Source organism: Semicossyphus pulcher, unplaced genomic scaffold, assembly GCF_022749685.1.
Source record: "Semicossyphus pulcher isolate SPU_LCO1_2020_fin unplaced genomic scaffold, fSemPul1.0.p SCAF_17, whole genome shotgun sequence".
Taxonomy (NCBI): Eukaryota; Metazoa; Chordata; class Actinopteri; order Labriformes; family Labridae; genus Semicossyphus; species Semicossyphus pulcher.
In genome coordinates, this window is record NW_027211681.1 from 20,765,748 (window position 1) to 20,793,287 (window position 27,540).

The window sequence follows — 27,540 nt, forward strand, 5'->3', positions numbered from 1 at the left end:
GTAGATGTTGCAGCACTTTAAAAGGACCATTTCATCAATTAAATTCTTTGCAAAGATATATTTAAAATAAATTAAAATATATATATATGTATATATTTTTAATGATAGATGAAGTTGTTCCTCAGGCTCCCGTTTCCCTGATTTACAGGCATATGTTCACTTAGAAGAGAGACAGAAGGATTGATAGATGATTAATATGATATTTATTTGCTTTTGGCTTCAATCAGTGTGTTTTTGTCTATAGGCTGAAGCCGTTCACATCTTACAAGTTTCGGATGCTGGCCACCAACGATGTAGGAGACAGTGTCATCAGCAAAGAGACGGAGGCTGTAACTACTCTGCAGGACGGTGAGAGACTGGGGCGAAGAAGAGAACACAAGGAAACGTGTTGACTTGAAAACATAATAGAGACGGACTCTAACAGGAAGCGTGTCTGAATGTCTTCTTCTTCCTCCTCACTCCCCCTCTGTGTTTTCATTCCAGTGCCTGACGAGCCTCCAGTGATCCTCGCAGTGAAACCAACAACCACTACCTCAGTCCTGGTGCAGTGGAAGGTATTTTCAAACTACTGATAAACACTGATCCCAGATATACACATACATCATACACAACTTTGAGTGCAGGTTAATCACCTGCTTGGAGAATGAGATCCCTGTAGATGTAGTGTTTGCAGTGTTTTTACGTCTGTGTGTGTCTGTGGATGCAATTATCATTATTTATTAAACCAGGAAAGGTCAGAGGGCAGCACAGACAGATTGGAGGGATGGCGAGAGGGAAGGAAAGACGGACATGGGAGAGAAATGATCAAAATTTTAATGAGGATATACCAGCGGGAGTTTGTTGGAGGGCGAGAGAGGAAAACATGAGCAATGTCCAACAACAGAGAAAAAGCGAGAGAAACAGGAAAATGGAGCGCGTTTAGAGCAACAGTGACGTGTGAGTAGACGGTAAATACAGCCTGGCTACTTCACTGCTTGTCACTCTTTCACTTCTCTTTGGAAGTGTCGTCTCTCACTCCTTCTAGCCTTATGTCAAAGCAGAGAGAGGCGATGAAAAACAAAGTCACCAGCAATTTCATCATCCTTTACAAGAGTGCCAAAACCACTGAAGCATCACTCTGTCTGTGCGGGTTACAGCCAGACCAATCCGCCAGCCCTTTAAAGTGGACTCTGCTGATAACATACTGCTCTGCCGGCCCGCCAGCGTCTTGTCACTCATCTCACTTCACCGAGGAAAGGAAAATGAGCACAGTGAAGAATCCTCCGAACTTTCTGTGTGGGATCTGGAGTACTAATACTTCTCTGTACGTGCTCTTCTGTGCTTCCTTGCATGTTTTAGCGCCCCAGTAACGACAGCGTTAACGGGGTGTTGACTGGATACCGGCTGTACTATAGAGAGCTCCCAGTAAACGCCTCCACTGTCACTGAAGCAGAAGTCCAGGCGACCAAAAACAACACCACAAGTGCCCTCATCACATGTAAGTAGTACTGATACTTATGTTATCTGTTCACTAAGCCCTTGCCTGTGCTTAGTATCTTCTGCCAAATGCAGGTGTCAGTTTAATCATTTTAAAATCTTGGTAAAATGGAAACTATCGCTTCTTGATCGCTAACAGACAAAAGCAGGACAACAATTTCTGTTGAAGCTTTACTCTCTTACTTGTTGTTAGTTGGAGGTTTTATTAGCTGTAGCTTGCAGACAAATCCAGCTAACGTAGCTCCTTCTTCTTCTTCTCTTGGTTTACTGGTGGATCGCACACAACTTAAAGGTGCATACCGCCACCTACTTTACAAGAGTGTGTAACATCATGTCAATTTACTCACTACTTATATTCTTCCCATCAAACGTGTGTCATTTAAGAAAGCAGCCCTTCTGCCCTCCTCATGACAACGTAGCTTCTGGAGTTGGGGACTCCCTAAAAACACGGTAATTGCAGGACAGTGCACGCATCGGCAAGCCTCACATGTGGAGCGCTTGGTAATGTTTGTCCCACGGGGCTATATAGAATGAAGTTACCCGAGTCTGAGGGCTGTAACCCCAACTTCAGCAGTTTGTCAACAAATTCAAAGTGAATCGCACCTTATGTATGTACATGGAAGCTGTCCTGTAAGCTCATTTGGGCGGGGCATCTATTGATGCAAGACAGAACACTGATCAGAGTACAGACCCCCATCTGACTATATTTTTGTCTAAATCTCAATATATTTTAGCACCCTTTAGTTGTTCATATTTTCCAGTATAACATTATGATGGTCAATTTGAGACTTTGTCGACAGTCAGCTAGAAGTCATTTGAAAATCTGCAGGGAAGTCTAGTCACGGTCATAGTCGTGAGCAGTACAATGAGCTAGAATCTAAGTGTATCTTTGTAAATCAATGATCACAAAAAAATGCAAAATCCTCTCTGTTTGAAGTTACTTTGACATAGGTTTAATAGGTGGAGTTAAGGCAAAGATTAGGTTAATAAACAACTTTTTAAGTTACGGTTTTGCTAGCTTATCCGAAAACTGCCAAGCCGAGCCACATGCGAGCCGATGAGAACATTCTGTGTGACGCAGGAAGTAAGGCACCGCCCGGGAGTAATACCATGTTTTTAGGGAGTCCCTACTGGAGTTAGTTAAAATCACATTCTCCACTTGAGTTATAAAATGTCCAGCACGCTCATTCTGTTATCAAAACACTATAAAAAGCTCTTAAATATCCTTCTGATGGCTGCTAAAAGACTGAGGCTAAAGCTTCATGTCCCGGTGGAACAGTCATCTTCCTGACCAGCTGCTGGTCCAAGTAGAAGACATGGCTAATAGAAAACAGCATTGTTGTTACATAGTGTATATTGTATGTTTAATAAGGAGGAGAAATGTAAAATCAGACTGTTTTTTTTGTAACATTACAAGAGAAAAGGCTTAAACGATTAAGCCCAACCATGTAGTGGCACACTAATCCTTCCTCAGATAAGGTTTGCTGGGATTACTATCATTTTTAACATCCAATAAAGATGCAGAACCGAGCTGTTAAAATTTGCCTGTTAGCGAGCTTACATCTTAGTTAGCGAGACATGCTACCAATTTAGTCTGACATTCACAAAGAAACATCTTTCAAACCTTTCCCTCTCAAACACAGTCATTTTGTTGAATGGCGTCATAATTGCACAGTTTATTGTTGAACATGAGACATTAATTGATTTCCTCCCCCTTCATCTTTTCTTCCTCCTCTGAAGCCAAGAGCACCTTCAAGACAGTCAGCAGTGCCTCGCTAACAGAGTTTGAGTTGACACGTAAGTAATTTAAGATGCGACTTGGGTTTCACATTAAGTTGAACTCTGCATGCATGTTGTAAAAATGTAAATGGGAGTTGTTGTTTTTTTTTCTTTGTAGAGCTAAAGAAGTTCAAACACTACCAGATTGTTATGACGAGCTACAACATCATCGGAGAGAGCCCACCCTCCACTCCGGTTGAGGTGTCTGTTGGAGAAGCAGGTAAGTTCAAGCAGAAGAGCGCTGTTAGACTCGTCACCATTTGTAGCAGTCAGTGTTCATTTTGGAGGCTATTTTAGATTTAGTCTCAGGCGAATTAGTTTGAGTCATTTTTACCCCTTATTCCAGTAGTTGTAGTCAAGTTTTAGTCGACGAAAACTCAAAACATTTTAGTCCAGTTTTAGTCAAAATGTTAGGACTGTCAGGATTTAATACAGAGCATCATGTCCGCTTTTAAATATTGTTTAATGGGTGAAATCTCTAAGTAAGGGGACCTTGAGTAATGTTTTGTTTGTAAAATCTGTTTTGTCCCCTTTCTGTCAGTCTTGTGCTGTCTGGTGCTTTCGTAACCCTCCCTCTCTTCTCTTTCTTGCTTTGTCCTGTTTACGCCTCCTGTCATGCTCTCATTGCCCCTTGAGTGACATTGCCTTTGAGAGGCTGTGTTTGCGCGCGCGTGTGTTTGTGTGTGTGTGTGTGTGTTAGAGAAAGAGAGAGAGGGTTTGTCTATGCGTGCATACATGTGGACACATCTGAACGCCGCTAAGAGCTGCACAAGGTCGTCTATTTTTTAGTGATGGCTGAACCCCTTTTTAACTTTCACCCGAGGGTCAAAACAAGGATCCATTACACAGATGGGAGTGCAAATAAATCACTCTCACACACTCTTACACACAGACACACACTACTACAAGGCATGATGCACATAAACAAGAGAGCAGGTGAACACATTTGCACGTTATGAGAGTGATACCCACAAGCATATTTTGCAGTTTTCTCTCATAATCTCGCCCTCCCTCCTTCAGACCAACGCTGCATCCATATTCAAGGGGTGTGTGTGTGTGTGTGTGTGTGTGTGTGTGTGTGTGTGTGTGTGTGTGTGTGTGTGTGTGTGTGTGTGTAGGCCGTGCATAGCACATGCAGCGGAGTGAGAGGTGAGGATAAGCAGGGTAAGCAGGAGGAGGAGGTAGAAAAAGGCTGGAGGGGAATGATGAAATGAGGTGATATGGCCTTTTTTCTCGCCTCAGGTACACAAACTTGAGTGTTGGTGCATATGTGTGGTACAGTGGTGTAACAAGGTACTGCCTTAGGCCCATTCTAATTGGAAGGGTAGAACATATCTTCCTCGCTTCCCTCTCTCATACCCTGCTGCTCACACGCTCACGCTGAAACACTTCTCTTTCCGCAGCTCCATCGGTGGCCCCTCAGTCTATCAAAGTGTCAGCCGTGTCTCCCTCCATCCTGGAAGTGACCTGGGACACCCCCCCCCTCGAGACCCAGAATGGACACATCCAAGGATACAAGGTGACACGCAGGAAAACAAACACGAATACACTCAGGCGTACAGATGGTTGCAGTGTGAGCACCGAACTGCTTCTGTGTGTGTTAAAAACCTTCAAATGTCCTATAGAGAGCAGACAATGAGACAGAATTAAGTTAGAGGAAGAATCTGAATATCTTTAAACGGCTTCAGTATCACTCCTCTGCCTCTCTCTCTCTCCCCCTCGACTCCCCTGTCCCACCCCCTCGCTCTTAGTACTTCAAACACAAGGTTATCTGTCCTGCTTTAGACACATTGATTTCTTGAGTAGAGGGAGGAATGGAGAAGAAAGAAGGGAATGTAATATTTGCAGAGTGTAGGAATGAGATGAGCAAGTGATCCCTGTAGAATCCTGATTAGAGAGAAAGGATGGAGGGACCACATTTAAACTAGCAGAGCAGACGGACACAGCGAGGGGAGTACGAGGCAGAGGGGGTTAACAAGATTAAGACGAGAGAAATGGAGCAAAGAAAGAATATTTAATGAGTTTATAGCTTCTGACTTCTGTTAACACTCCTACTCTGTTAGAGGAGGAGCACAGACAGCAGGTAGGTCTGAAGGTATGCGTCATTGCAAATGTCTTTTTCAAGCTGAGGTTAACTGTAATACTCAGGAGGGCTTGTTAAAGACCTTGAACATGATAGGTTAGGAGTTACAAGTAGTCCTGTCGAGTGGGAAGGTTATCAAATCTTATCATTAATTTCATGTGAAGCACTTCACAACCGAAGGTTTTCCATTTAGAGTCAACTTCAAAGAATTCATATTTTTTAAGGCAAGGCAAGTTTATTTATAAAGCACCATTCATTCATAGATCAATTCAAAGTGCTTTGCACAGTTAAAACAGAGCATTAAGGACATTAAGAGCATGAAAGAAATAGGACATTAAGCCAAAACAAGACATTAAAATACAGAATGTATTAAAATATAAGATCAATAAAAAGCTTTTAAATAAAAAAAAAAAAAAATTAGGACGCAAATTGAACTTATGGGAAGTCAGCAGTAAATAAAGATGTTTTAAAGTCCAGCTCCCGTCATGTTTTCAGACGTATAAAATGCTCTGCTTGAAATATTTAATTGTGTCTGATATGTTTTTTCTACAAAATACGTTTAATTACCTTGTAAAAATCCTCCCAAAGCATCTCCTCCTTCTCCCTCATTAAAAATTAAAACATTTCTGAATCTGCATAGGCCCCGCCCACTATGCACATTTCCAACCAGCCCCTTCGTTGTGAAAACAAAACACGTCTCTGCCGTCGTTTAGTGGCAGCTTGTTGAAACTTAGCCAGCTTAAAATGTAGTCAGTTGTGAGTTAGCAAAATTAACAATGACGGTTACAGCTGGCTCGCGCATCGCCGAAGTGGTTGCCATAGGTTACACATAATGATATGCATAGCGTCACCCCCGTCCATTAACGGGTTTGTGACGTCTCAAACCTGCCAATCTGAAAACGTGTTGTTCAGCCTGTCCTTGGTACACTGCAGTTTAAAAGCAGACAGGCCCAGCCATGGAGATGACTGCTCATGTTGTCCCTGACATGTCTTGTAGCACATGAAGAACACCACACGGAGATGTTTACAGGGTTAAACACTTTCACTGGAGGGGGTCTTTAAGACCTGTTTCAAAAGAGCTAACCATTTGAAGAAAGCCTCAGGTACTCCAGCAGTTGTTCCACAGCTGAGGAGTGTAGAAACTAAAAGCTGCCTTAATACTTATCAACCTCAAGACCTTTCAAAAGAGGTCAGTCATTTCTAAAGACTGTTTAAAGATGAAATGTTTCATGCTATGCAACATCCATACGCTGTCTTTCATGAAGACATCGCACATGAGATCAAGTCTTTGACAAAGAGGTGGTTGGAAAACCATTCAAAGTTCTTGATCTTATCAAAGCATCTCATAATGGTGTTCGTTCATGACATCACCAAAGCATTACAATAAACTAATCCTGATGGTCTCACACTCTAAACAAATACAGAAATAAACCATCTAAACAGCTGAGGAGGGGATTAGAAAAGGCCTGGATTTTTTTACTACATGGTTGTTGCCTAAATGGACCTAACCCCCTTCATGCAGGAGGCATTACATTCTGGTTTTAAATTGAGTATATGGATGACTTATTCTGTATCTCATTATTGTAAGTGCATGTGGAAGGACAGAGATGGTATAATGCTGCCCTCAAGTGCTACCCATAAGCTGCTACTTCCATGTTTGGTAGGAGTAAATATAGCTGATGGTGCTTTGTAGTGCTTTCTGTGAGGAATAATAACAAAATGGACCTCTTTACCAAAAGTAGCTCTTGGCTGTTGTTTTACTTTAAAACCAAACTGCACAGAGACACTTTACGATGAAACAAACACAATACAAACTTCTGAATACCATTTACTTGAAACAACAAATAGAAGCATGAAGAAAAATCTCTTTCGACATCGGTCTGAATACAAATAACATCCCTGCTGAACAGAAGGTATCGCTGAACATCTCTTTGTATTCATGCTGTTGGTACGCACTGAACCCACAGAGGACAACGTACAAAGGAAAGTAAGTGACAGCATTACACTGCTACCTGTCGTTGAAGACAATAATCCATAACCAATGGTCCATAAATCAAGCAACATATAGAAAAATGCAGACTGACTGTGTGCGCTGTTATTTACAAGTGATCACATCAGGTTTGTTTTCAGACATCACCAAACTATCTGCGTGTTTTGTTGTGGTAATGACTACATCCACACAGGCTGGTGATGCGTCTCTTGATCCATTATCTTGCCATTAAAACAATCACAGGTCAGGGCAGGTCCCAATGAGGAACTCCTCAGCACACTTGACAGACTCAGCGACAGAAAGCCTGCCCTTTGCATCGGCACTGATGCACCTCTGTCACTCTTGATTTGATGTCGTTGTTGTGTGTGCTAATTGGATTTGAGGGTCCAGAGGATGCATACAGATGCACATCTGCTGGAATCTGAATGTAATTGGATCTCAAACCACTGACAAATGTGGCCCGGGTCGCATGGACAAAAATTGCTTATATTTGTTTTTCTTGTGCTGTTTTTTTTGCTGTCTAGACTTTCTGAAATCAATCGGGTGCAATATTGACAGGTCAAAAACTGATTGAGTCTGAACATGGCAACAATGTCCAGTCCTTTTCCTACAGTTTAAAAGAGCTGAGGAAACATGTTCAGTGTGATTAAATATTTGCTTTTCTTCTAATTTGCCGTAAACTTAAAGTGGTAATCTTGAAGATCTCTTTCATTCTCTTTGGCGGCACCTATGGTGATAAACGGTAATTGCGGGAGCACACTTCCCAGATATCCAGACAGTGCTGCATGTGTGACGTCCACAGTTGGCTCCGGTTGTAACACTTTGATTTTCCTCGCTGACGGTCGTTTTCCTTTTTAGACTGTTTGCTTCATCTGAGCGTCGAGTTTGTTTCTTTTTCTTTTGATTTTCACTTATTGTTGAAGTTGTATCTGTAGTCATCCATCTTTTCTTTGTTTGTTCAGCCATAGTAGATTACTGTTTACTCGCAACACTTGCAGAGAGCTGAAAAGCAGCCGCTTAGCTCCGCCTACCCTCTCTGGCAGACCAACCACTGCTTGGTGATGGAAAACGCGTCACTAACTGGGCGCTGCTTGTGATTTTTTCGGTAAATGTCGCCACAGACACCCAGTCTGTAATAGTGCAAATGCAAAGGCTTTCATCAGTGGGCCATAGGCTCAATCAACATTGTGTTACCTCATTCGGTGATAGAGACTAAACAGACATTTATTCAAATGAAAATCTTCAAGAAAATATGTTTAAAATACATCAGCTACCATGAGAAGAGGTAGTCAAACAGCTATGTTGCTGTTCCTTTTTTCTTAATGCTCATGTGTAAACAAGATACTTTGTCTGCTTCATATTTAATGCATGAAGCTCCTGCAACTGTGTAACCCTGCTGTTAGAGTGGATCTGATACGGCTGTATGTGTGGGGAGAGTTAAGGCAGGTCCCATGTCAAACCAAGCCTTTCTGCTGGGCTCTCAGCTGTTGTGCAAGATAGTAGAAGGTGGAAACATTTCCTCGACATTCAGCCTGGACTATGCAACATGCAGCAATTTGTAAAAGTACTGTTTGAAAGCAAGCAGCTGTAGGTTTAAAGAATCTCACCGTGGATTTGCACTTGTCCGGTACCTTTAAGAGCAGCAGGCAAGCTGGTTTACTGCATCATGCAGATTTTACTACCAGATATGCATTTATATAGGCTGTTTACTGGCAGTAAGCTATCAAGTATATTGCTTATCTTTTTTCCACTCGTTATATACAGTTGTTTAATTAAAAGTATGTGACCTATGCCACTAAAGAAGTCACTCTCAGGATTTCAACAACACATTTTATCAAAGTCAGTTAGGAAGCACATTTCTCTTATCACACAAGTTATATAAAAACTAAACCGTCTTTCTAAGGTGCCGGAGAGTCACAGAAAGAACATTCCTCAATGATAACTAATGCAGAGCCTGAACTTTAAACCTGCTTCATCAGAATATATTTTATTGAAAAAAGACATTTTTCAGCATCATTAAGTTGTGACATTAACAAGCTACGAGCTCTTAATATTGATGGCATGATACCGGCTGCAATAATCGGGTGACCTTTGTTCTATTAAAGCTTACAGGGATCGGCTGAAGTAGCCCGTGTGTCTTCATTACTGACTGGTGTCATGAAAGTTAATGGTCAAGTCCATGACTATGGACAGTTTACAAGCAAGGAGAGTCTAAAAAGAGACAGGGAGAGGCTTGTAGGCCAGCATGAGGCGTCTTAAAATGTTACACACAGACTTTATTCTTTATTTTTCATTCTTCAATTATCATGTTTTATTATTATAGGGTTGGTCATGTGGGGTTTAAAACAACTGTGAATTTATAATATAACACTATTTACTATATTTTTTGGTCTCCCAACCTGGAGTGACAGACTAGCTAAACATCCATATTTGATTAACTACAGATACAACTTCAACAATAAGTGAAAATCCAAAGAAAAAGAAACAAACTCGACGCTCAGATGAAGCAAACAGTCTAAAAAGTCAGTGAGGAAAATCAAAGAGTTACAACCGGAGCCAACCGTGGACGTCACACATGCAACACTGTCTGGATATCTGGGAAGCGTGCTCCTGCAATTACCGTTTATCGCCACAGGTGCCGCCAAAGACAACGAAACTGAGATCTTCGAGGTTACAACTTAAATGCTGTTTACAAGTTGGAAAATGATAATTCCAACAATTCTGAGAGACGACAACACAATATGATGCTTGTACTGCCAATTTATGTGACTGGACATATGTAGATATATTGTTTCTAAGGAAAATGTACACTGACTAAAGTTGTGACCAAGTAGTCTGAAGTTTAAAGTACGATGAAGAGATTGGAAACCTGTCTATATTAGTTATTATATTAGTAATATATTTTGATGTGAAATAGTTAAAGTGTTTTATGTATTTCTAGACCAGACCAGTGGTATCAGCAACAAGAAATAACACCAACATTACCCTTCTGTAAAACTGTCAACACCAAAACAAATCTCTCCAAAACCAACGCCTGCTGCTTGTATAAAAGAGCTTGTATTTTATAGGGATCGATTAGGGCAGCACAGGAGGAGAGGACAGAAAGTGAATAAAATAAATTGTTGGCAGAAATGAAGTGAGAGAGAGGAGAAAACAGGAGCAGGGGGAGTCATTAGGAGGAAAACAGAGGCAGAGTTGTTGACAGTGTTCTCCTGTGTTGCAGATCCACTACTGGGAGAGAGACAAGCAGAACCAGAGCGAGAAGGTCAAGGTGATTTTTGTCCCAGACACCCGTGTGCACCTCACCAACCTGACCAGCTACACACCTTACCTGGTCACTCTGACGGCCTTCAACACGGCGGGAGACGGCCCTCCCAGTGACCCCCGCGGGGCCCGCACCATGCAGTCTGGTAGGGAGCAGGGGACTTAAATCCAGATTAACAAGCATCATGTTCAAGTCTTTTTAATAATTCATTTTCTCATCCTCTGTGTGCTCCACAGCTCCCAGCCCGCCCAGCTTCCTGTCCTTCTCAGAGGTGACGGGAGGAAGCGTCAATGTGTCCTGGGGAGTTCCTCTCACTCCTAATGGACAGCTGGAGGGCTACAGGGTCAACTACCAGCCCACTGCTCCTGTACAAGGTGCAGACACATCCTTTACACACACACACACAAAAACATAAATCGAGGACGTTCTGACATTTCTTTTTCTGTTTTTCTGTGTGAGAGCAGGAGTGAGTAAAGTGGTGACAGTGGATGTGAGGGGCAGCTGGCAGCGCTGGCTGAAGGTTCGAGACCTGATCAAAGGAGCGACGTACACGTTCAGCGTTCAGGCTATGACTGTCAGCTATGGACCGCCAATACAGGCCAACCTCACTGCTCAGCCTGTGCAAGGTAGGAATGTGTGTATGTGTGTGTGTCTACTTATGTTTTGTAATTATCATGCTGTAGTGACAGATATCTAGAGACACATCTAACGGTTTCAAAACTACCGCTAGGGGACATGAAGGGTTAAGACTTGGCTTCCTCTTGGGTTAGGTTATTGGTTGGGGTTAAGCAAAACAAGTCAGAAATCTAAGCGCTGAGCAGCTTTCGTGACACCACGTCTGTCATGGTTACGAGTTAAACAAAAATGTGAGGACCCAGATGCAGACTGAAATAATGGATTTGATTAAATAAAAGCCAAAAATGCACAAACAAAATCTAACTCCAACAAAAGACAAAAAGGAAAATCAAAAGGCACAGCAATAAACTCACAAACAAAACCAGGAACAGGTAATCCAAGAGACACGAGGAAATCACGGCACGAAGACAATCCAGAGTAAGGTCATGGACATAGACTAACACACGATGGAAGACATAGACTCACGTATGATGGATGACAATGAACAGGCAACAAGACAGGGGAGCACAAAGACTAAATAAACTTAGGAGGTGAGGCTAATCAGACACAGGTGAGACAATCAAGGGGCAGGTGAAAACAATCAGGGCACAGAATCAAACAGGCGGGAAAACACACAAAGGCAGGAAGTGGACCAACACGAGAGACAAGGTGACAAAGTAAAACAGGAAATGATCGAACCAAAGAGACACAAGTGAAATACTTAACTAAACAAGACTAAACACTGACAAGAACACAGAATAAACTAAATACAAAACTAAATGATGAAAACTCATGACAAGAGACAAAGTGACAAGGTAAATCAAGAAATAACTGGACACCGAAATACAAGACAAAAACCTAACTAAACTAGAATGACTCATGACAACGTCAAGTCAATTTGTCTCAAGATGTAGAGCAGATTGTTAGCTGAACTTGCTGCAAATGTCTGTTTATAGAGATTAATAAGAAGGTAAATAATCGTCAGGTAGTCGCTGATGGGAGCCGGGATGTCATGACGGAGCATTACCTGCTTTTGCTCTCCACACGGACTGTTTTTCCTGCATGCACCATAGCCTGCTGATACGTCATTGGTCAATACTAATCGGACTACAAGTGTACTACAAACAGAAACCAAACACTTGCCCTAAAATCCACGTCCCTGCCCTGTAAATAGAGATTATACACCATGAAAAACATGTACTTTTAATTCCTGAGGTGATATATGTAAAATTGATGGAAAGTTAAACGATTATATGTCCTTATTTTTCAGCACATGGTAGAAAATCTTAGTTATGTCACCTGAAAATGGAAGATCATGTCTCGGTTGTACTTTTATTCATGTGCTGTAATGTTCATGCATGTGTTTACTCTTTATTTATTTGATAATGCAAACTTATTTCATATATTTTGTTGTTACATTCACACCAATAAACCAACAAACTCTCACACTACAGGCTCCCCTGGCTCACCTATGGAAATGTCCATCACCAAGACATCCTCTGAGCTGACTATCCACTGGACGGAGGGAGAAATCGGTGCAGCTCCTGTCGTTGGATACGTCATTGAGGCTCGTCCCTCAGGTAAGCTCAAACACAGCTCAACCACTGACTCAGCTGGGACCTTTTCATCATGAAGAAGGAGGTTAACAAAACCTCATTGAGCTCAGCTTTGATGAGCATATGTGTGATAGAGAAAGTGAAGCTGTTTGAACACTCTGTGGACAGATTGGAGACTCTGTTATGATTCTGCTACTGGAAATAATATCAATACTCCTTTTATTAATAGTAATAACAGTTATTAACATTATCATATGAACTGTAATTTTACAATCTGACATTTAAAGTTAAGTAATTTTTGCAACCCCTCTCTCCCTCTCTCTCTCTCTCTCTCTCTCGCTCTCCCTCTCTCTCTCTCTCCCTCCCTCTCTGCAGATGAAGGAGTGTGGGATTCCTTCATCAGACTCCTACCTCCCGGCAGCAGGTCTGTTTCAGTGCCGCTGGAGCGCCTGAGGTCAGGGATCAGCTACGAGTTCAGAGTCATCGCTGTTAATCGCTATGGTTACGGACAGCCAAGCACACCCTCTGCTGCTCTCGCTGGTAAACATGAACACACACGCATACACACACTGTGGGTGATAGTACTGATTGGGGTTTGACTGAATCTCTTGTCAGTTGGAAACACTGTTTGAAGTTATTGTAACGTGCTTTTGTGTCTGCTGCCATCTAGAGGCAGAGTCTCACAACTACAGCTGTGCAAACGAGGAAAAAGCCTTGTATGCTCTTGATTTCAATCTGTGGCACGACATCCAGTTTAGATGTTTATTTGAGAAAGAAAAAAACATCATTAAGTGATAGAAATGCATCCTGCTGATTCAAGTGTCAAGGTAGTTTTCTGACAGTCGGACAACAAAGTGTGAAAAATAAGTTATTTATAGGACTAACTAGCAAAAGAAATGTTTATACCTTCCTCATCGTTCCTCCTGTCTCGTTCTCTCCCTCCTGTCTGCAGCTCTGTCGGATCGTCCCTTCTATGAGGAGTGGTGGTTCCTGCTGGTCATGGCTCTGGTGGGACTCATCCTCATTCTGGTCCTGGTCTTCACCCTGCTGCTACATGGACACAGCACCAAGTACAAGGCCTGCGGCACAGGTGTGTATCTCCACTGTAATATAAAGCTGTATAGTCAGACCACCTGGTGACATGTGGTATTATTTTTATGATGGCTATTGGCAAAGGATGTTTTTTCAGTCCTCTTAGTTTCACCACACGCACCCGCTACTGATTTATTACCATGTATTCCACCTTTTTGTGATTCTGAAGAGTTGAGACATGCATTACTTCACTTCTTATGTTTGGAGAGTGGAATTGCCTCGAGCAGTTTTGTTCCTGCAGGGACCACTGACACCTGTGAGGCCGTATGATGGAGGAAAACAAGGTCAGCCTTGTTCCTTCAAGGCACACAGCACCATGAAGCATCTCAGGATGAGTTTAGTCCCTGAAGCCCAGCTGTAATTTGTTACAGGTTCTGAATATGGCTTTAGATGAATGCAGAAAATATGCTTTTCAATTTAGAAATTCTGTCCATGCCATTTATGCGGACAAATATCTCAGGAACACCTGGAGGGAATTTCTTCAAAGTTGGAAGAAAAGTCCACATGGACTCAAGGTGGAACTGATTGGTGGTCCAAAGCAAACTAACATATAACTATATAACTAATTCTACTTTAATATTAATTTAGGTCATGCTAGCTAATTTATCATGCTAGCTAACTGGTTATGTTGATTTAGAAATGTACAGGTTACATAACATAGACTGGCTAATGTATAATGAGGTTACTTTAACTGGAACAAGAGTGTCTGCTGTTCTAGCATGTTAAAGAGCAGCTCCAGTCATGTTTTAAGACATGTAAAATGCTCTGCTTGAAATAATAAATTGTGTCTGATATGTTTTTTCTGCTAAATCTGTTTAATTACCTTGTAAAAATCCTCTCAAGGCATCTCCTCCTTCTCCCTCATTAAAAATTCCTGAATCTGCATAGGCCCCGCCCACTATGTAAACACCTCCGTTGTGAAAACAAAACACGTCTCTGCCATCATTTAGTGGCAACTTGTTTAAACTTAGCTTGCTTGAAATGTACTCATTAGTAGTTACGTTAACGTTAGTCGTCAGTAGTGAGTTTGAAAAAATTATGATGATGGTTACAGCTGGCTCGCGCATCACTGGAGTGGTTGCCATTGGTTACACATAATGATATGCATAGCGTCACCCCGTCCATTAACGGGATTGGCTCCTTAGGTTTGTGACGTCTCAAACCTGCCAATCTCAAAACGTGTTGTTCAGCCTGTCCTTGGTGCACTGCAGTTTAAAAGCAGACAGGCTCAGCCATGGAGATGACTGCTGATGTTGTCTCTGATATGTCTGTTAGCACATGAAGAACACCACATGTTAACAAGTTTAAACACTGGAGGGGGTCTTTAAGAGAATAAACTAAAGCAAGTGAGATAAAAAGGTTTTTATGTACAAGTAATATATCAAGTTCCCTAAAGAAGTGAACCCTAAATAAGTCTGCGAAACAGGTGAAACCAAGTATGTTTTAGCTGTTTTGAAAACATTTTTGAAGGTGAAAAAAGTCATAATATACAGTTTGAACTCTGTGTGAGTGTGAAGAGAAATTAAAACTGGGAAAAAACATCAATGATTTTAGATCTATACAGAACAGGAGGTTGTGGTGCACTTCAGCCTCTTGTGGCAGTAATGAGTATTACAGCAACAAACTCATTTTATAAAAATAATGCTGGCCATAAAAAAAGTTCACCCATGTGAGTTTTTCTGATGTGTTTCCCAGCTCCTCTTCTAAATGTTGGCTCTTCATGTTGTCAAGGTTCTTCTCTCAGGCTTCCTGTGTCGTCCTCAGCAGTTCTCTTACAGTCACTTTGGGCGAGTGTGTGTGTGTGTGTGTGTGTGTGTGTGTGTGTGTGTGTGTGTGTGTGTGTGTGTGTGTGTGTGTGCATGCCAGCCTCTGTAATACAAAGTGAGCCCTGATAAGTGCCGGTTACATCAGGACAGCTGTTAATCTAAGCAACCTCTGAGCAGCTAGTGACAACAGAGTGAAGGAGGTGCTGCAGGAGGCAGGACGAGGAACACATGTTTAAACAGGAGGGAAGAATGATCCGCACTCACTGGGCAACAACAAATGAAATGTTGTGACATTGTTTCCTTTATTGTGATTTTTATGGTTCATATATTACAAATGTATTCTGTGTGCCTTTTTGTGCCACATTATGCTCCCTGGTTTCATTTGCTTCTCGTGCTCAGGCCTGAGAGGTAGCTGAATGCACAATAAGTTTATCGCTGCCCCTCACGAGTGACTGAACTGCTTTAAAATTTCTGACACCATTCCTGGGATTGTCCTCCAGGGAAGCACATGTCCACTGCGGAGGAGTCAGTGACGCTGGACAACGGAGGTTTCACAGCTCTGGAGCTCAACAGCAGAACGCTCAACACCAAGAACTCCTTCTTGAAGAAGAACGGCACCAGGTGTGCACTCACTCTTTCTCTCACTCTGGATATTGTGAACTGTATCGTTCATATAAAGATTGCTCATGTGTGTGTATCCAGGTCTCCTCCCAGGCCCAGTCCAGGTGTTCTTCACTACTCAGACGAGGACATCTGTAACAACTATAACGGAGCAGTGCTCACTGAGAGCACCACCCTCACTGAGAAGCCCACTGAGGTCTCTGAGTCAGAGGTAGGCCTCTCTATCTGTCTGTTTCTCTCCCTCTCTCTCTTTCTCTATCTCTAAATCCCTCTCTTCTCAGTCTATCTGCCTCTCTGTTCCTTGGTCTCTCTTTATCTATTGACCTGGTAGGAAAGAAATCTTTGTCACTGTGTAATCTGGTAGTTAGTTGGAAACATGCCATGTAGCTGCAATAAAGAAAAAAACGGAGCAACCTCAGAACGCTGATCCCATCTATGTCCAGAGCTGGAGACATGTATTTCATGCCATCCCTCATCTCTCTCTTCATTTCCTGTAGGCAAAGAAGTGGAGAAAAAGAGAGAAATGGCTATCAAACTATAAAAATCTGACCTCTGCTGTGTGTTTGTGTTTGTATCCAGTTAACAGACAGCGACTACGAGGACGAGCAGCCCAAGCACTCGTTCGTCAACCACTACATGAGCGACCCGACCTACTACAACTCCTGGAAGCGGCAGCCCAAAGGCCTTAAAGCCATCAGCCCTCCTTTTACCTACGAGGAGTGCGCCACAGTGGACACAGAGCCCTACTACCAGACCGTGGTCACCCAGCACAGCACAGGTGGAGCATACACACCCACAGGGCAGCCCGCGCACACACACGTCAACCCCAACACCAACCCGCCGGGGTCTCGCACGCCTGTGACGGGATTCTCCTCGTTTGTTTGACTCTAGAGACAAAATCTGCACAAATTGATACACACAGACGTACACAAAATGAAGGAGGGGGGCCGGTGTGTGTTTGGACTAAAGGAGACAGAGACGGCGGAGAGGGGAGGACGAAGTGATGAGACGTGCACGGACTGGTGACCAACAGGCCTCAATGCCCCAAAGACTAAACCAACACTTCTCACTCGCCTTCTCCCCTCGTTCACCAAGACCCTCACTGTGTCGACGGGCGCGTGCGTGTGTGTTCCTCTCCTACTCTTTTACGCCTCTGTGTCACTGTGCTCACACACACAGTTACTGTTACACTTACATTCACTGTGGCATATGCCACCAGATATTCTCGCCTGTTCCAGAGACTCTCCATCGAGAGCTAAGAGCAAAGACTACAAGAGTCTGTTTGTGTAAATGTGGAGGAGGGCATTCAACCTGGAGCTGAAGGAACCTGGGATTCCTGCACAACGCTTCTTCATTTCTGTATTTACACTTAAGTTCACAAACACGCATATGCACTCTCTCCATCGGGGAGAGATGAACTTCAAGGTTGAGGAGAATAATTAAAAGGCGGCACAGAGGAGGGCAGCTTCCGTTGACAGACTGCACACACGGAGCTGTCAGCTTTAAAATACAACCACACAGAGGGAAAGAAAAAATAACAATCAATAATCAGCGTTTTTAACCTTAATAAAGGATGGAGGGCGAGCGTGGAGGAGGCTGTTCACAGTGAGAGTGGTGTCTGAAAGCGATGTGTGATGTTTGGAATATATGAAAAACAAGTTTTTTACCGTCTACTGCCTGTTGTCAGCGCTCCTTATACCACAGCCTCCCAAGCCATAAAGCTTGCACTGAGCCCGACCCCACACATTTCATCTCAATCCTATCCAAACGTAATTTTTTTTACAAGTTCGAGTGTGCGTTTGAGTGTGACACGTGTGCATGGAAGCCTGTTCATCCGACTCTGTTGTTCACTGCTGAGCAAAGCGTGCCATTGTACGTATGTTTGTATTTTTAAGATGGATTTTGTACAGGGAAACCCTTTTTACTTGTGTGCTGTTGTATGTAGTTCGGCCATGTTTGTGTAATTCAAAGAAAATAGTGAGAATCAGCACTGGAGGACGTCCTCAGCTACACTGACCGATGAGAGGGAGAACAAGGTAACGAGGAGATGAAGAGATTGTTCAAGAATCATAAACACAAGCAGCAGTGGATGAGTGTGGAACAAGATTACAGGATATTTTACAGCATCATTCTTGTTCAAACTGAGTGTCATCAAACTTTGAATCATAAGGTCTCTCTGTCTGCACCCAGGCTGACACGATTGTTTTGTACCTCTCTTTAAGTGCAAACTGAAGTCATTTGTTCCTTTTTTCCTCATGTATAATTTAAAGGTTCTTCTCCCTCACTCTTTCACGCTTGTTTTGAGTCCCATGCAGTGTGTGAATAAATGGTCATTGTTTAACAGCGTGTCTTTGTGCTCTGTTTTAGTCCCGGGACAGTGAACACGTCTCCTTGGATCTTCCCCTACGTTAAATTAACTGAATTAAAGATGTGCCTTAACATTATGTAACTGCCTCACTGACCCTGAACTGCCTCACTCAACTCTGCAAACCCAGCCTGTAAGTGTAAATTAAGGTAGCAAATAGAGGGAGGTGCCAGAGCTTTATCAGTTGTTTTGCCGCCAGTGTTTTTCTGTGTAAAGAGACTTTTTCCCTGAAATAGTTTGTCTGTATTCGAGGAAACTGAGAGCAGCAGTTAGTTGAATTATTAAACAGTTATGTAAGAGAGAACTCAGCCGAGACAAAGTGCATTCACTATAACAGAGGTGTGCACCTTGCTAACTGCCATATGTTGTTAAATAAAGGGTTGGTTCACTCAAACTACAAAAATATTTTATGTGTGCTTTGTAGCCTTTTATTTTCCAGGTTGTGAGCTGTTTGTCTCTGAGATTTCTGCCTCCACCTCAATACAATGGAGGTAAGTGCAATTCAAGAGTTTATTTGTCAATCATTCACTTTAACTGTTACCAAAGGCCACTTGACAACAACACAACAAGCACATATCTTTATCACATATATATTTAAAAAGAAATGTTTCAATAAAAAAAAAAAACAAGTTAAACAGCTTAAAAATATGGAATTGTAAATCCACATAAATTCATTAGAAGTTTCATAAATGGCCCACTAATCAGACTAGCATAACTTCAATACTACATCATATTTAATTGACGATTGTAGTAACTTTTATTAGTAATTATTTGGTAAAACTATGAGCATATAGCATCGTATGCATTGTTATACAGTAAATTAGCGTACTAATCAGTATTTAAAGTAGACTACTTAAAATGACCCCAAGGCCAATTACAAGATTGATATGTTGCTTATATGTTAATATTATCCACAAATGCAACATAAAAACAGATGCAATGATGCCCGTATAATTCAGTGGCTATCTGCATGAAGAGCATTGTTTGAAGAGAAAGGGGGTTATGTTTTATTATTTGTTTAGTACATGTAAGTATAACTACTACTCATCTGCAATAAAACCCACAGGGAACAATATAATTTTTAACAATTTGAGCACACATAAAAGGCAATGTCTTTCTTAACATGTAGGGAAGCCTATGGCGCTGCACCTTGTTTTTGTCACCCAGGAGTGCACTTCTGCTGCATTCTTTTATTTATTTTGCCAAATCCTTAATACTTTTATGCTTTTACTTGAGTGCATTTTTGAATGCACGGCTTTCTTCTTGTCATAGAGCAGCCTTTATTTACGGATGTTGATTGGTTACTTTAACTTGAGTGAGGATCTAAATACTTTTATCAGCTGCTGAAAATAGCAGGTTTGGTTCTTTAACCATTGTCATTTGTCTCCCGACCAGCAGGGGGCGCTGTAGGGGGATGCAACTAACCCCGGGGAATTGTTGTGGTGTCCGGAAGAAGAACCGTCAGCATGGCGGATACATTTTTACTTCATGCATTGCCTTTCAATGTTTTGATGTAAACATTATACATGATTATTGTCAACAACAAACTGTAGCCCTGCAGAGAGCAGTACCTTCAGATAATAACGGCTGTTTCCACACCGCGCGGCTCTGGGAATGAGGCAGCCGTTGCACCGCTGGCTAACGTTAGCTGTCTGTGTGTACACGTCGTGACTTGTGACCCTGTTTGGTTTGGTGAGTTTTCGTCTCCTCCTCCCAATTACTCATCTCGATACGCATCCTTACTTTCTAAGCTCTTCGTTTACTCAATACAGAACCAGGAAGTGTCAGTTAGACGTTGTAGGAGACGGACATTTATGTGTCAATGACCGTGAAATACGACGGTTAAGAAACCGTTGACACAATGTGGTCGTTAGTTTAGCTTGTTGTGGTCTCATTGTGAGTTTACTGTGGTTTCGTTGCTGGTAATGGTAGATTTTCTACAAACAAAAGCCTCACAACGACAGCTAAACCCCTTGTTGTGAAACCATTAACATCTGTAATCCCGTACCTGCTCAGGGGCCCCTTGAAGGCCCCCCACCCCCTGACAGAGTCCCAGTCACGGTAAATCCCTCATAATTGCATTGGTGGACCCCATATTTCATTTTAAAGTACCACTACCATTGATGAAATACTCCATTACAGTAAAAGCACATTGAACACTCTTCTATACATGGAAGTATATAGGAATTATTTTAATATTACAACCATCTACCTCTTGTATAGGGCCGGGTGATCTGGCCAAAATCCTATATCATGATATAGGATTTTTTAATATCTCAATAATGATATAGATCACGATATAGCATGTTTTCTGGTTATTTAACAAATAATAAGTCCATATCAAATATCCACATGGCAAAGCCTATTTTTGGATAATCCTGTGTGAATTAAATACTTGACTGTTAATAAGATTCCATTTTCACTTGGTCTCAGTCCTTTTCTGCACGTTAATGTCCATTTAATAAACACGTCTCCCTCTGTGGTTTGCTCCAGGTTCACGTTGTCAAAATGATGTAAAAAAAAAAAGCCATAAAGCAGTTCAGCCGCTGGTTTTGTGACATCATGATAGACACGATATAGAGAAACACATACGATAGACATTTTCTTATTGTTTTAACGATATATTGTCATATTGCCCAGCCCTACTCTTGCATATAACAACCTGATTCATAACAATATTTATCTCTGCACCTTTGCACTGTTCATTGCACTTTTGCCTATGGTCTCCTGTCTGTAAGTGTTGTTTTTTTAAATAATGTATATATATTTATATATATTAATACTTTGTAATAAATATTTGTATCCATAGGCCTGTATATTGTAGTTTTAGTTTTTAGTGTCTGTGTTACCTTTGTCTAACCTGTCCTTGTTTTTAAGTGTAGCATGTCAGTTTGTGTGTCTGTGCATTGATAGTTAAGAAAAACCGAGTCATATTCCTTGTATGTGCCACATACTTGGCCAAAATAACTGATTCTGTAATTAACGTAATTAATTAAAATATCAATAGGAGTAAGTAGTGTAGCTAGCCAAGGCTGAGCTACAATTAACTGTTATACAGTTGAGAACAATGGTTGTCATGCTATCGATCAGGTCCCTCTAAAGAGTCAAAAAGTTCACTTTAGTAATATGGTAGGAAAGACATTGTTCATATTAGACCATTGTGCTGTTTTTGGCCCAAAGCTATGACTGAAATAAATATAAGTGGTAGAGAAGAAATGTTTCTCTAGTGAACCGTCAGATCAATCTAGTGGAGTAAAATGTGTGACATTTCCCTCTTAATAACAGTGGAGTAGAACAATACAGTAGCGTTAAATGAAAATACTCAAGTTAAGTGCGCAGAACAACAAAAGTGTGCCTTAGTGCAGCACTTGAGCAGATCTGCTTACCAGTACCTTAGTTTCTCTCTGTCAATTAAAACAGCAGTAGTGTTAGGCTATTTGTCAGTTATTTTCCTGTCAATCAACATTAGGGCTTTATGGAGTGACCTCTTAATCACATCCACCAATGTTATGTAAATATTAGTACTTGTTTATTTATCAAAGGTCAAAGTCTTACAGCTTACTAGCTGAGGCTTATTTCTGTTTAGCTGTTTAATTCAGATTTGGATGATTAAGTATGAATGCAACACAGCAAAGATGGATACACCCAGCTGACATCAGTGTTATGTTCAACAAAAGTCCTGCAATAAAACTTGAATTCATAATATAACTGGTTTTATTGTTCTAATTCTTTGAGTTTTAGAGTTCCTGCCTAGAGGTGTTTCTCTTATATGTTGCAGGACTGTTGTATTAGACTACATTGCTTTTAGTTAGGAGCTCTAATAATCCGTAAGTTGAGTGTATATTATAGTTAAACAGAAGTGAGCCTAAAATTAATTTGTATTTGTTTTTCACAGTTTTTCTTCACTGTCTGAGTGCGATGAAACATCAGGAGCCAGAACACGGACCAAAGAGCGTTACATCTTAATTCAGTGACTCTTACCTGAGTCAAAGAAGACGTAAATTAAGCCTCAGTGAAAAACACACACACCAAAAACTAAAAATGGGTGAAGTGACTGTGGAAGTAGATGAGGAAGTGACGAAACAGGAGCCACTTCCAGAGCCACTGTTGATAATCCTCTCCCCTCCTCCACCCTTTTTACCAGGGCCTGGTAAACCCACCATGTTTTGGCATAAGTGGCTTAAAGCTTTTGAACACTACATTGAAGTGCTTGATGTACACGTGCTCAGCGACTCCAGCAAGTGTTCGCTCTTACAGAACTGCCTCGGCCCAGAGGGTCAGCGTGTCTTTAAAACACTGATCCACAGGGAAACTACGTATGCTTCAGCCCTCTCAGCGCTTACCGAATACTTCACCTCTGATCAGACTTCTCAGATGTACCGCCTTAAATTTCATCAGAGGGCTCAGTCGCCCGGAGAGACTGTGGATCAGTTTGTGTTTGCGTTAGAAGAACTGCTGAGGCCCTGCAACTGTGGAGACTTACAAGACAAACTAATCCTTGGTCAGCTGATTGAGAAAACAAACTGCCCACAGCTCACGGAGAGGCTGTTGTTGGAGAGGGACACTCTGACCTTGGACAAAGCTTTAGTTATTGGTAAAGAGGTTGAATCTGCCTTGAATGAATCTGAATTGTTTCGTATTCACGAGGTCAGTGTGGACATCGGAGACGATTTAGACCCTCCTGTTCCAAAAAAGGCCAAAAGAGGGCGGCCTCGGAAAGGAGAGAAGAGGGAGAAACATTTCACAAAACCAAACTTGATGAAAAACTCAACAAGATCATCTAGATATAAAGATGATTACTATTACATGAATGATAAACTATATTTTAGTGACAAAGAGGATAATAATGCAGATGAGACAAATGTTGCTTCAGATAAAGCCAGCGATCAGACAGTCAACGATGATGATTCAGCCTTGTCATCATCACACAGGATGAAAGAGGAAGGCTCAGACAAATCAAGTGATGATGTTGATGAGGATGATGAGGATGATGATGAAGAAGATGAAGACTTCATCATGTCTTCAACAAGACTTAAGGGCCCCTACTGTACCATCTGTATAAACAGACGCTTCAGAGATGTACACAAGCTCGCCCGACACATGAGGACGCACACAAAGGAGAAACCATTCAACTGCCCCGTCTGCGATGTGACCTTCAGCCAGTCGTATCACATGACCCGACACATGAGGAACCAACATGGCGCAGGTCCCCACGTCTGCTCCACATGTGGGGAAAGTTTAGGGACCCACACAGAGCTACAGAGTCACAAGAGGACACATGCGCCAAGAGTTCTGCCGTGTCCCACCTGTCATGAAAAATTTGCTAAGGAGAGTGCATTATATACTCATATGATGTCACACAGCAAAGACCTGTCCAGCCAGGCAGAGGGACAGAGTTCACAGGAAAGTGACGAAGGGAAAAATGAAGGGAAAATCCAACCATGCAACACAGATAATCATGAGAGTGATGATTGCAATGATATTACTGCTGAGAACGATGCAGACTCTGGTGATGATGACTCTCCGGATAAAGGGTCTGAAGTTATAGTTAAGACTGAAAACTTAGACACAGACGAAGCAGAATCTGAAAATGGAGAAACGCAGAAAGAAAAAGCGGCCTCAAAGGATAAATCAAAAGCCCATTGCTGTCCCATCTGTGTCAACAGACGCTTCCGAGGGCCAAACAAACTCGCGAGACACATGAGGACCCACACGAAGGAGAAACCGTTCAGCTGTCCGGTTTGCTCTTTGACCTTTAGCCAGTCGTATCACATGACCCGACACCTGAGGAACCAGCATGACCTGGGCCAGTACATCTGTGCTAAATGCGGGAAAAGTTTAAGTAGCTGGCTGGAGCTGAAAGCACACAAGAAGACTCACGCTGTTGAAGGCCTGACATGTCTTGCATGTGATAAGCAGTTTAAAGAGAAGGCTGCACTTGTGAGTCATCTTAAATTACACAGGAAAATTACCGGCCCTCGAAGCCTCATCTGCAACGATTGCGGCAAAGTATTTGGTAGAATGTACCATTTGAAAAGGCACATAATGACCCATCGCAAAGCATCCAAAGGTGAGTGTTACACATGTCCAGATTGTCAGAAGACTTTCCCCTTCCCTGAAGACCTAAACAAACACCTGGAGATTCACGTGAAAGAAAACAACGGGACTTGTCCAAAATGTAACGAAAAGTTCGGTAGTCCTGAAGCACTCGAGGCGCACATGGGGGTTCATCAAAAGTCGTACACCTGCAACACCTGTGGGAAGAAGTTTAAGGTGGAGTACGCGTTGAAGAAGCACGAACAAGGCCACCAGGATGAGCAGTACTATTGCTCACTGTGCCGCAAACGCTTCATCAAGCTGTCTCACTACAAGAGGCACATCATGGTGCACGACCGACGGGAATCCAGATGTCCACACTGCGACAGCGTCTTTCTACAGCTAACAGCTTTAAAGTATCACCTGCGGACTCACACAGAAGAAAGACCGTACCAGTGCACCTGCTGTATCGAGACCTTTGAGGAGAAGGAAGATCTGGATCAGCACTGTCTCAAACACAGGAAGTTCAAGAGGGAGCGCCCATACTCGTGCACTCGGTGCAATAGTGCTTTCTCCACACTGATCGAGCTGACGGAGCACATGGGCTCTCATGAGGGCGAGCAGCCACAGAACTGCCCTGTCTGCGGCAAGACATTCCTGAACAAGAACAAGCTAGAGAAGCACCTGAGCATCCACTCGGGGGAGAGACCCCACCTCTGCTCCATCTGCGGCAACGGCTTCGCCTCGGCCGCCAGCCTCAAGCTGCACATCCACATCCACAGCGGAGAGAAACCCTTCCAATGCTTGCAGTGTGGCAAGAGCTTCAGGTCGTCCAGCGGGCTGCGGCTGCACAGCAAACAGCACCTGGAGGTGCGGCCCAGCTACGAGTGCCCCGAGTGTGGCAGGACGTATGGCCGCATGACAGAGCTGAAGATGCACCAGCGCTATCACACGGGGGACAAACCGTACGCGTGCACCTGCTGCAGCAAACGCTTCGTTAGCAAAGACAAACTGAACGTTCACATGAGGATCCACACAGGGGAGAGGCCGTACTCCTGTCCCCACTGTGGACAGACTTTTACACAGACCGGGGACAGAAACAGACACATCAGTAAATACCACTAGTTAGAGGCTTTAGTAACAGAACTGGAATGAAGCTTGGGTTGCTGCTTTTTAATGATCCTACCAGTGGTTTTGCATGTTTGTTGGCTTTTGTGTTACATGATAAAGTCCTATAACAGGAACCAGCACAGCTTTTAAAATTACATCTGTTCTTAATTTAGGAAATTTAAGTAACTGGATGGAACTGAAATTATTAACATCAAGGGACGTTAAAGCCTTTTGTTTAATGAAAGAAGCAAATACTTCTCAAATTGTACACCTCTAAACACTTGCACAGTGGCAAAAAGAAGTTGACAAAATGCAATTGAAAATTATCAAAAAGTAATTAAAGAGAAGTAAAAGGCTCAACAAGCTTTCCAAACTTGAAAGGTGTCCATTCTTGCTGCTACCGACACATTTGGATGGTGTAAGAGTTTCTAATCTATCTGGTCGCTATTATAAATGATATGTTTCAGGTGAAAATTATCGTTCTGTGTTTTTTTTACTGCTGTTTTGAAAAAGTCCTGATGTCAACAGTACCTTAACTGAATCACTACACTTCTGTTTACATTTTGCTTTTGTGTCTGCTATCTGAGGCTCCGCTCACTACTCGCATATAGCGCAGGAGACCACCTTAGGATTTGGATTGCTTTTAGTCTTCTGGTTTTGAATTTTTTTGAAAACATAGCTCATAAATGTAGTGCTTTTTGTCATTTACTCCATGGATACTGGACTAAAACATGCAAAACCACTGCTTACTGCTGCTGTACAAGCGTTTAATGTGGCCATCCTAAGCTTCACCCCATGGCCTTTTTTCTATGTCACTACATCACCACTTAACACAAAATATCTGCATGAGGATGTATCACTCTCATAACCTGTGCCTGACTCGCCCTCCACAAACAGAACTTTCTTATTCAAGGACACTAATGTACATACGAACTCACACTAATAACTGGAATGTGAATTACTTTTTGACATCAAGAACTTTAATGTCCCTCCATTTGCCTTGTCGATGGTCGACATCACTCGAGTCTGTGGCTACAAACCGGATATAATCATGGTCACTCAAATGACACTACAAGATTTCAGTGTTGTCCTCTCTGCCACAGTCTGTGATGTCATGATATTAATGTATGTTGTTTTTTTTCTTTCCCTTTTTATGGTCTTTGTTTAAGCTTCTCTGTAACCAAACATTTTGTACCTGTGCTTAGAAAAGTGCCATAAAATGAAGCTATTACTCATGTAAGGAGGTTTATGATAACATGCTATTGAACACGACTAACACATTTTATCATAACATCAATATACACTGCCTGGCCAAAAAAAAGTCACCACCTGGATTTAACTAAGCAAATAGGTAAGAGCCTTCCATTGGAGAACGACTGCAGTGAGTAAAATGTTTCAGTTGTTTAAGCCTGACTGATGCAGTGAGTAGCTTCTCATTTCTTGAACAACCTTGTCGCAAGACGTATCCTGTGGTCGTGGGAAAGATGCGACTCGTCATGACTCACGCGGCTCAAATTGTGAAAAAGGGGTTCAGGGAGCATCATTTTCACACATGGATTGGCTGGAGAAGATTTTACGCAGCGGTCTGACTCTTTGCGAAAAAATTAATGCAACTCTGGGCGGAAATAAATGTTGTGACATTGCATAAGCTTATCAAAACGATGCCACAATGGGGTCTTCCCCCACTCTCTACTCCCCACATTTCCTGCCTCTCTTCAGCTTTCCTATATAATAAAGGCAAAACGCTACAAAAAATAATCTATAAAAAAATGATGCAGTAATCAAA

The 27,540-nt window shown here is 42.2% G+C and overlaps 2 protein-coding genes across 2 annotated transcripts in view; both read left to right on the forward strand.

The window, feature by feature from the left end:
- Positions 1-18,584, forward strand: part of LOC138594264 (protein sidekick-1-like) — a 252,273-nt gene extending 233,689 nt beyond the window's left edge. The window contains exons 31-45 of the mRNA XM_069665307.1: positions 245-348; positions 484-554; positions 1,339-1,477; positions 3,217-3,273; positions 3,374-3,475; positions 4,659-4,774; positions 10,552-10,738; positions 10,830-10,967; positions 11,058-11,219; positions 12,663-12,788; positions 13,140-13,304; positions 13,717-13,854; positions 16,123-16,243; positions 16,325-16,454; positions 16,823-18,584. Of these exons, the coding sequence (XP_069521408.1) occupies positions 245-348; positions 484-554; positions 1,339-1,477; positions 3,217-3,273; positions 3,374-3,475; positions 4,659-4,774; positions 10,552-10,738; positions 10,830-10,967; positions 11,058-11,219; positions 12,663-12,788; positions 13,140-13,304; positions 13,717-13,854; positions 16,123-16,243; positions 16,325-16,454; positions 16,823-17,128 (2,062 nt within the window). The 3' untranslated portion in view covers positions 17,129-18,584. The remainder of the gene's footprint in view (positions 1-244; positions 349-483; positions 555-1,338; positions 1,478-3,216; positions 3,274-3,373; positions 3,476-4,658; positions 4,775-10,551; positions 10,739-10,829; positions 10,968-11,057; positions 11,220-12,662; positions 12,789-13,139; positions 13,305-13,716; positions 13,855-16,122; positions 16,244-16,324; positions 16,455-16,822) is intronic.
- Positions 18,585-22,549: 3,965 nt separating this feature from the next.
- LOC138594265 (zinc finger protein 585A-like) lies at positions 22,550-27,075 on the forward strand. Its single transcript, XM_069665308.1, has one exon. The coding sequence runs from the start codon at positions 22,650-22,652 to the stop codon at positions 25,767-25,769; it is 3,120 nt and encodes a 1,039-aa protein (XP_069521409.1). The 5' UTR covers positions 22,550-22,649; the 3' UTR covers positions 25,770-27,075.
- Positions 27,076-27,540: the final 465 nt, after the last annotated feature.

What these genes read in the sequence shown, in the direction of transcription:
- LOC138594265 (XM_069665308.1), top strand. Translation starts at nt 22,650, where the DNA reads ATGGGTGAAGTGACTGTGGAAGTAGATGAGGAAGTGACGAAACAGGAG.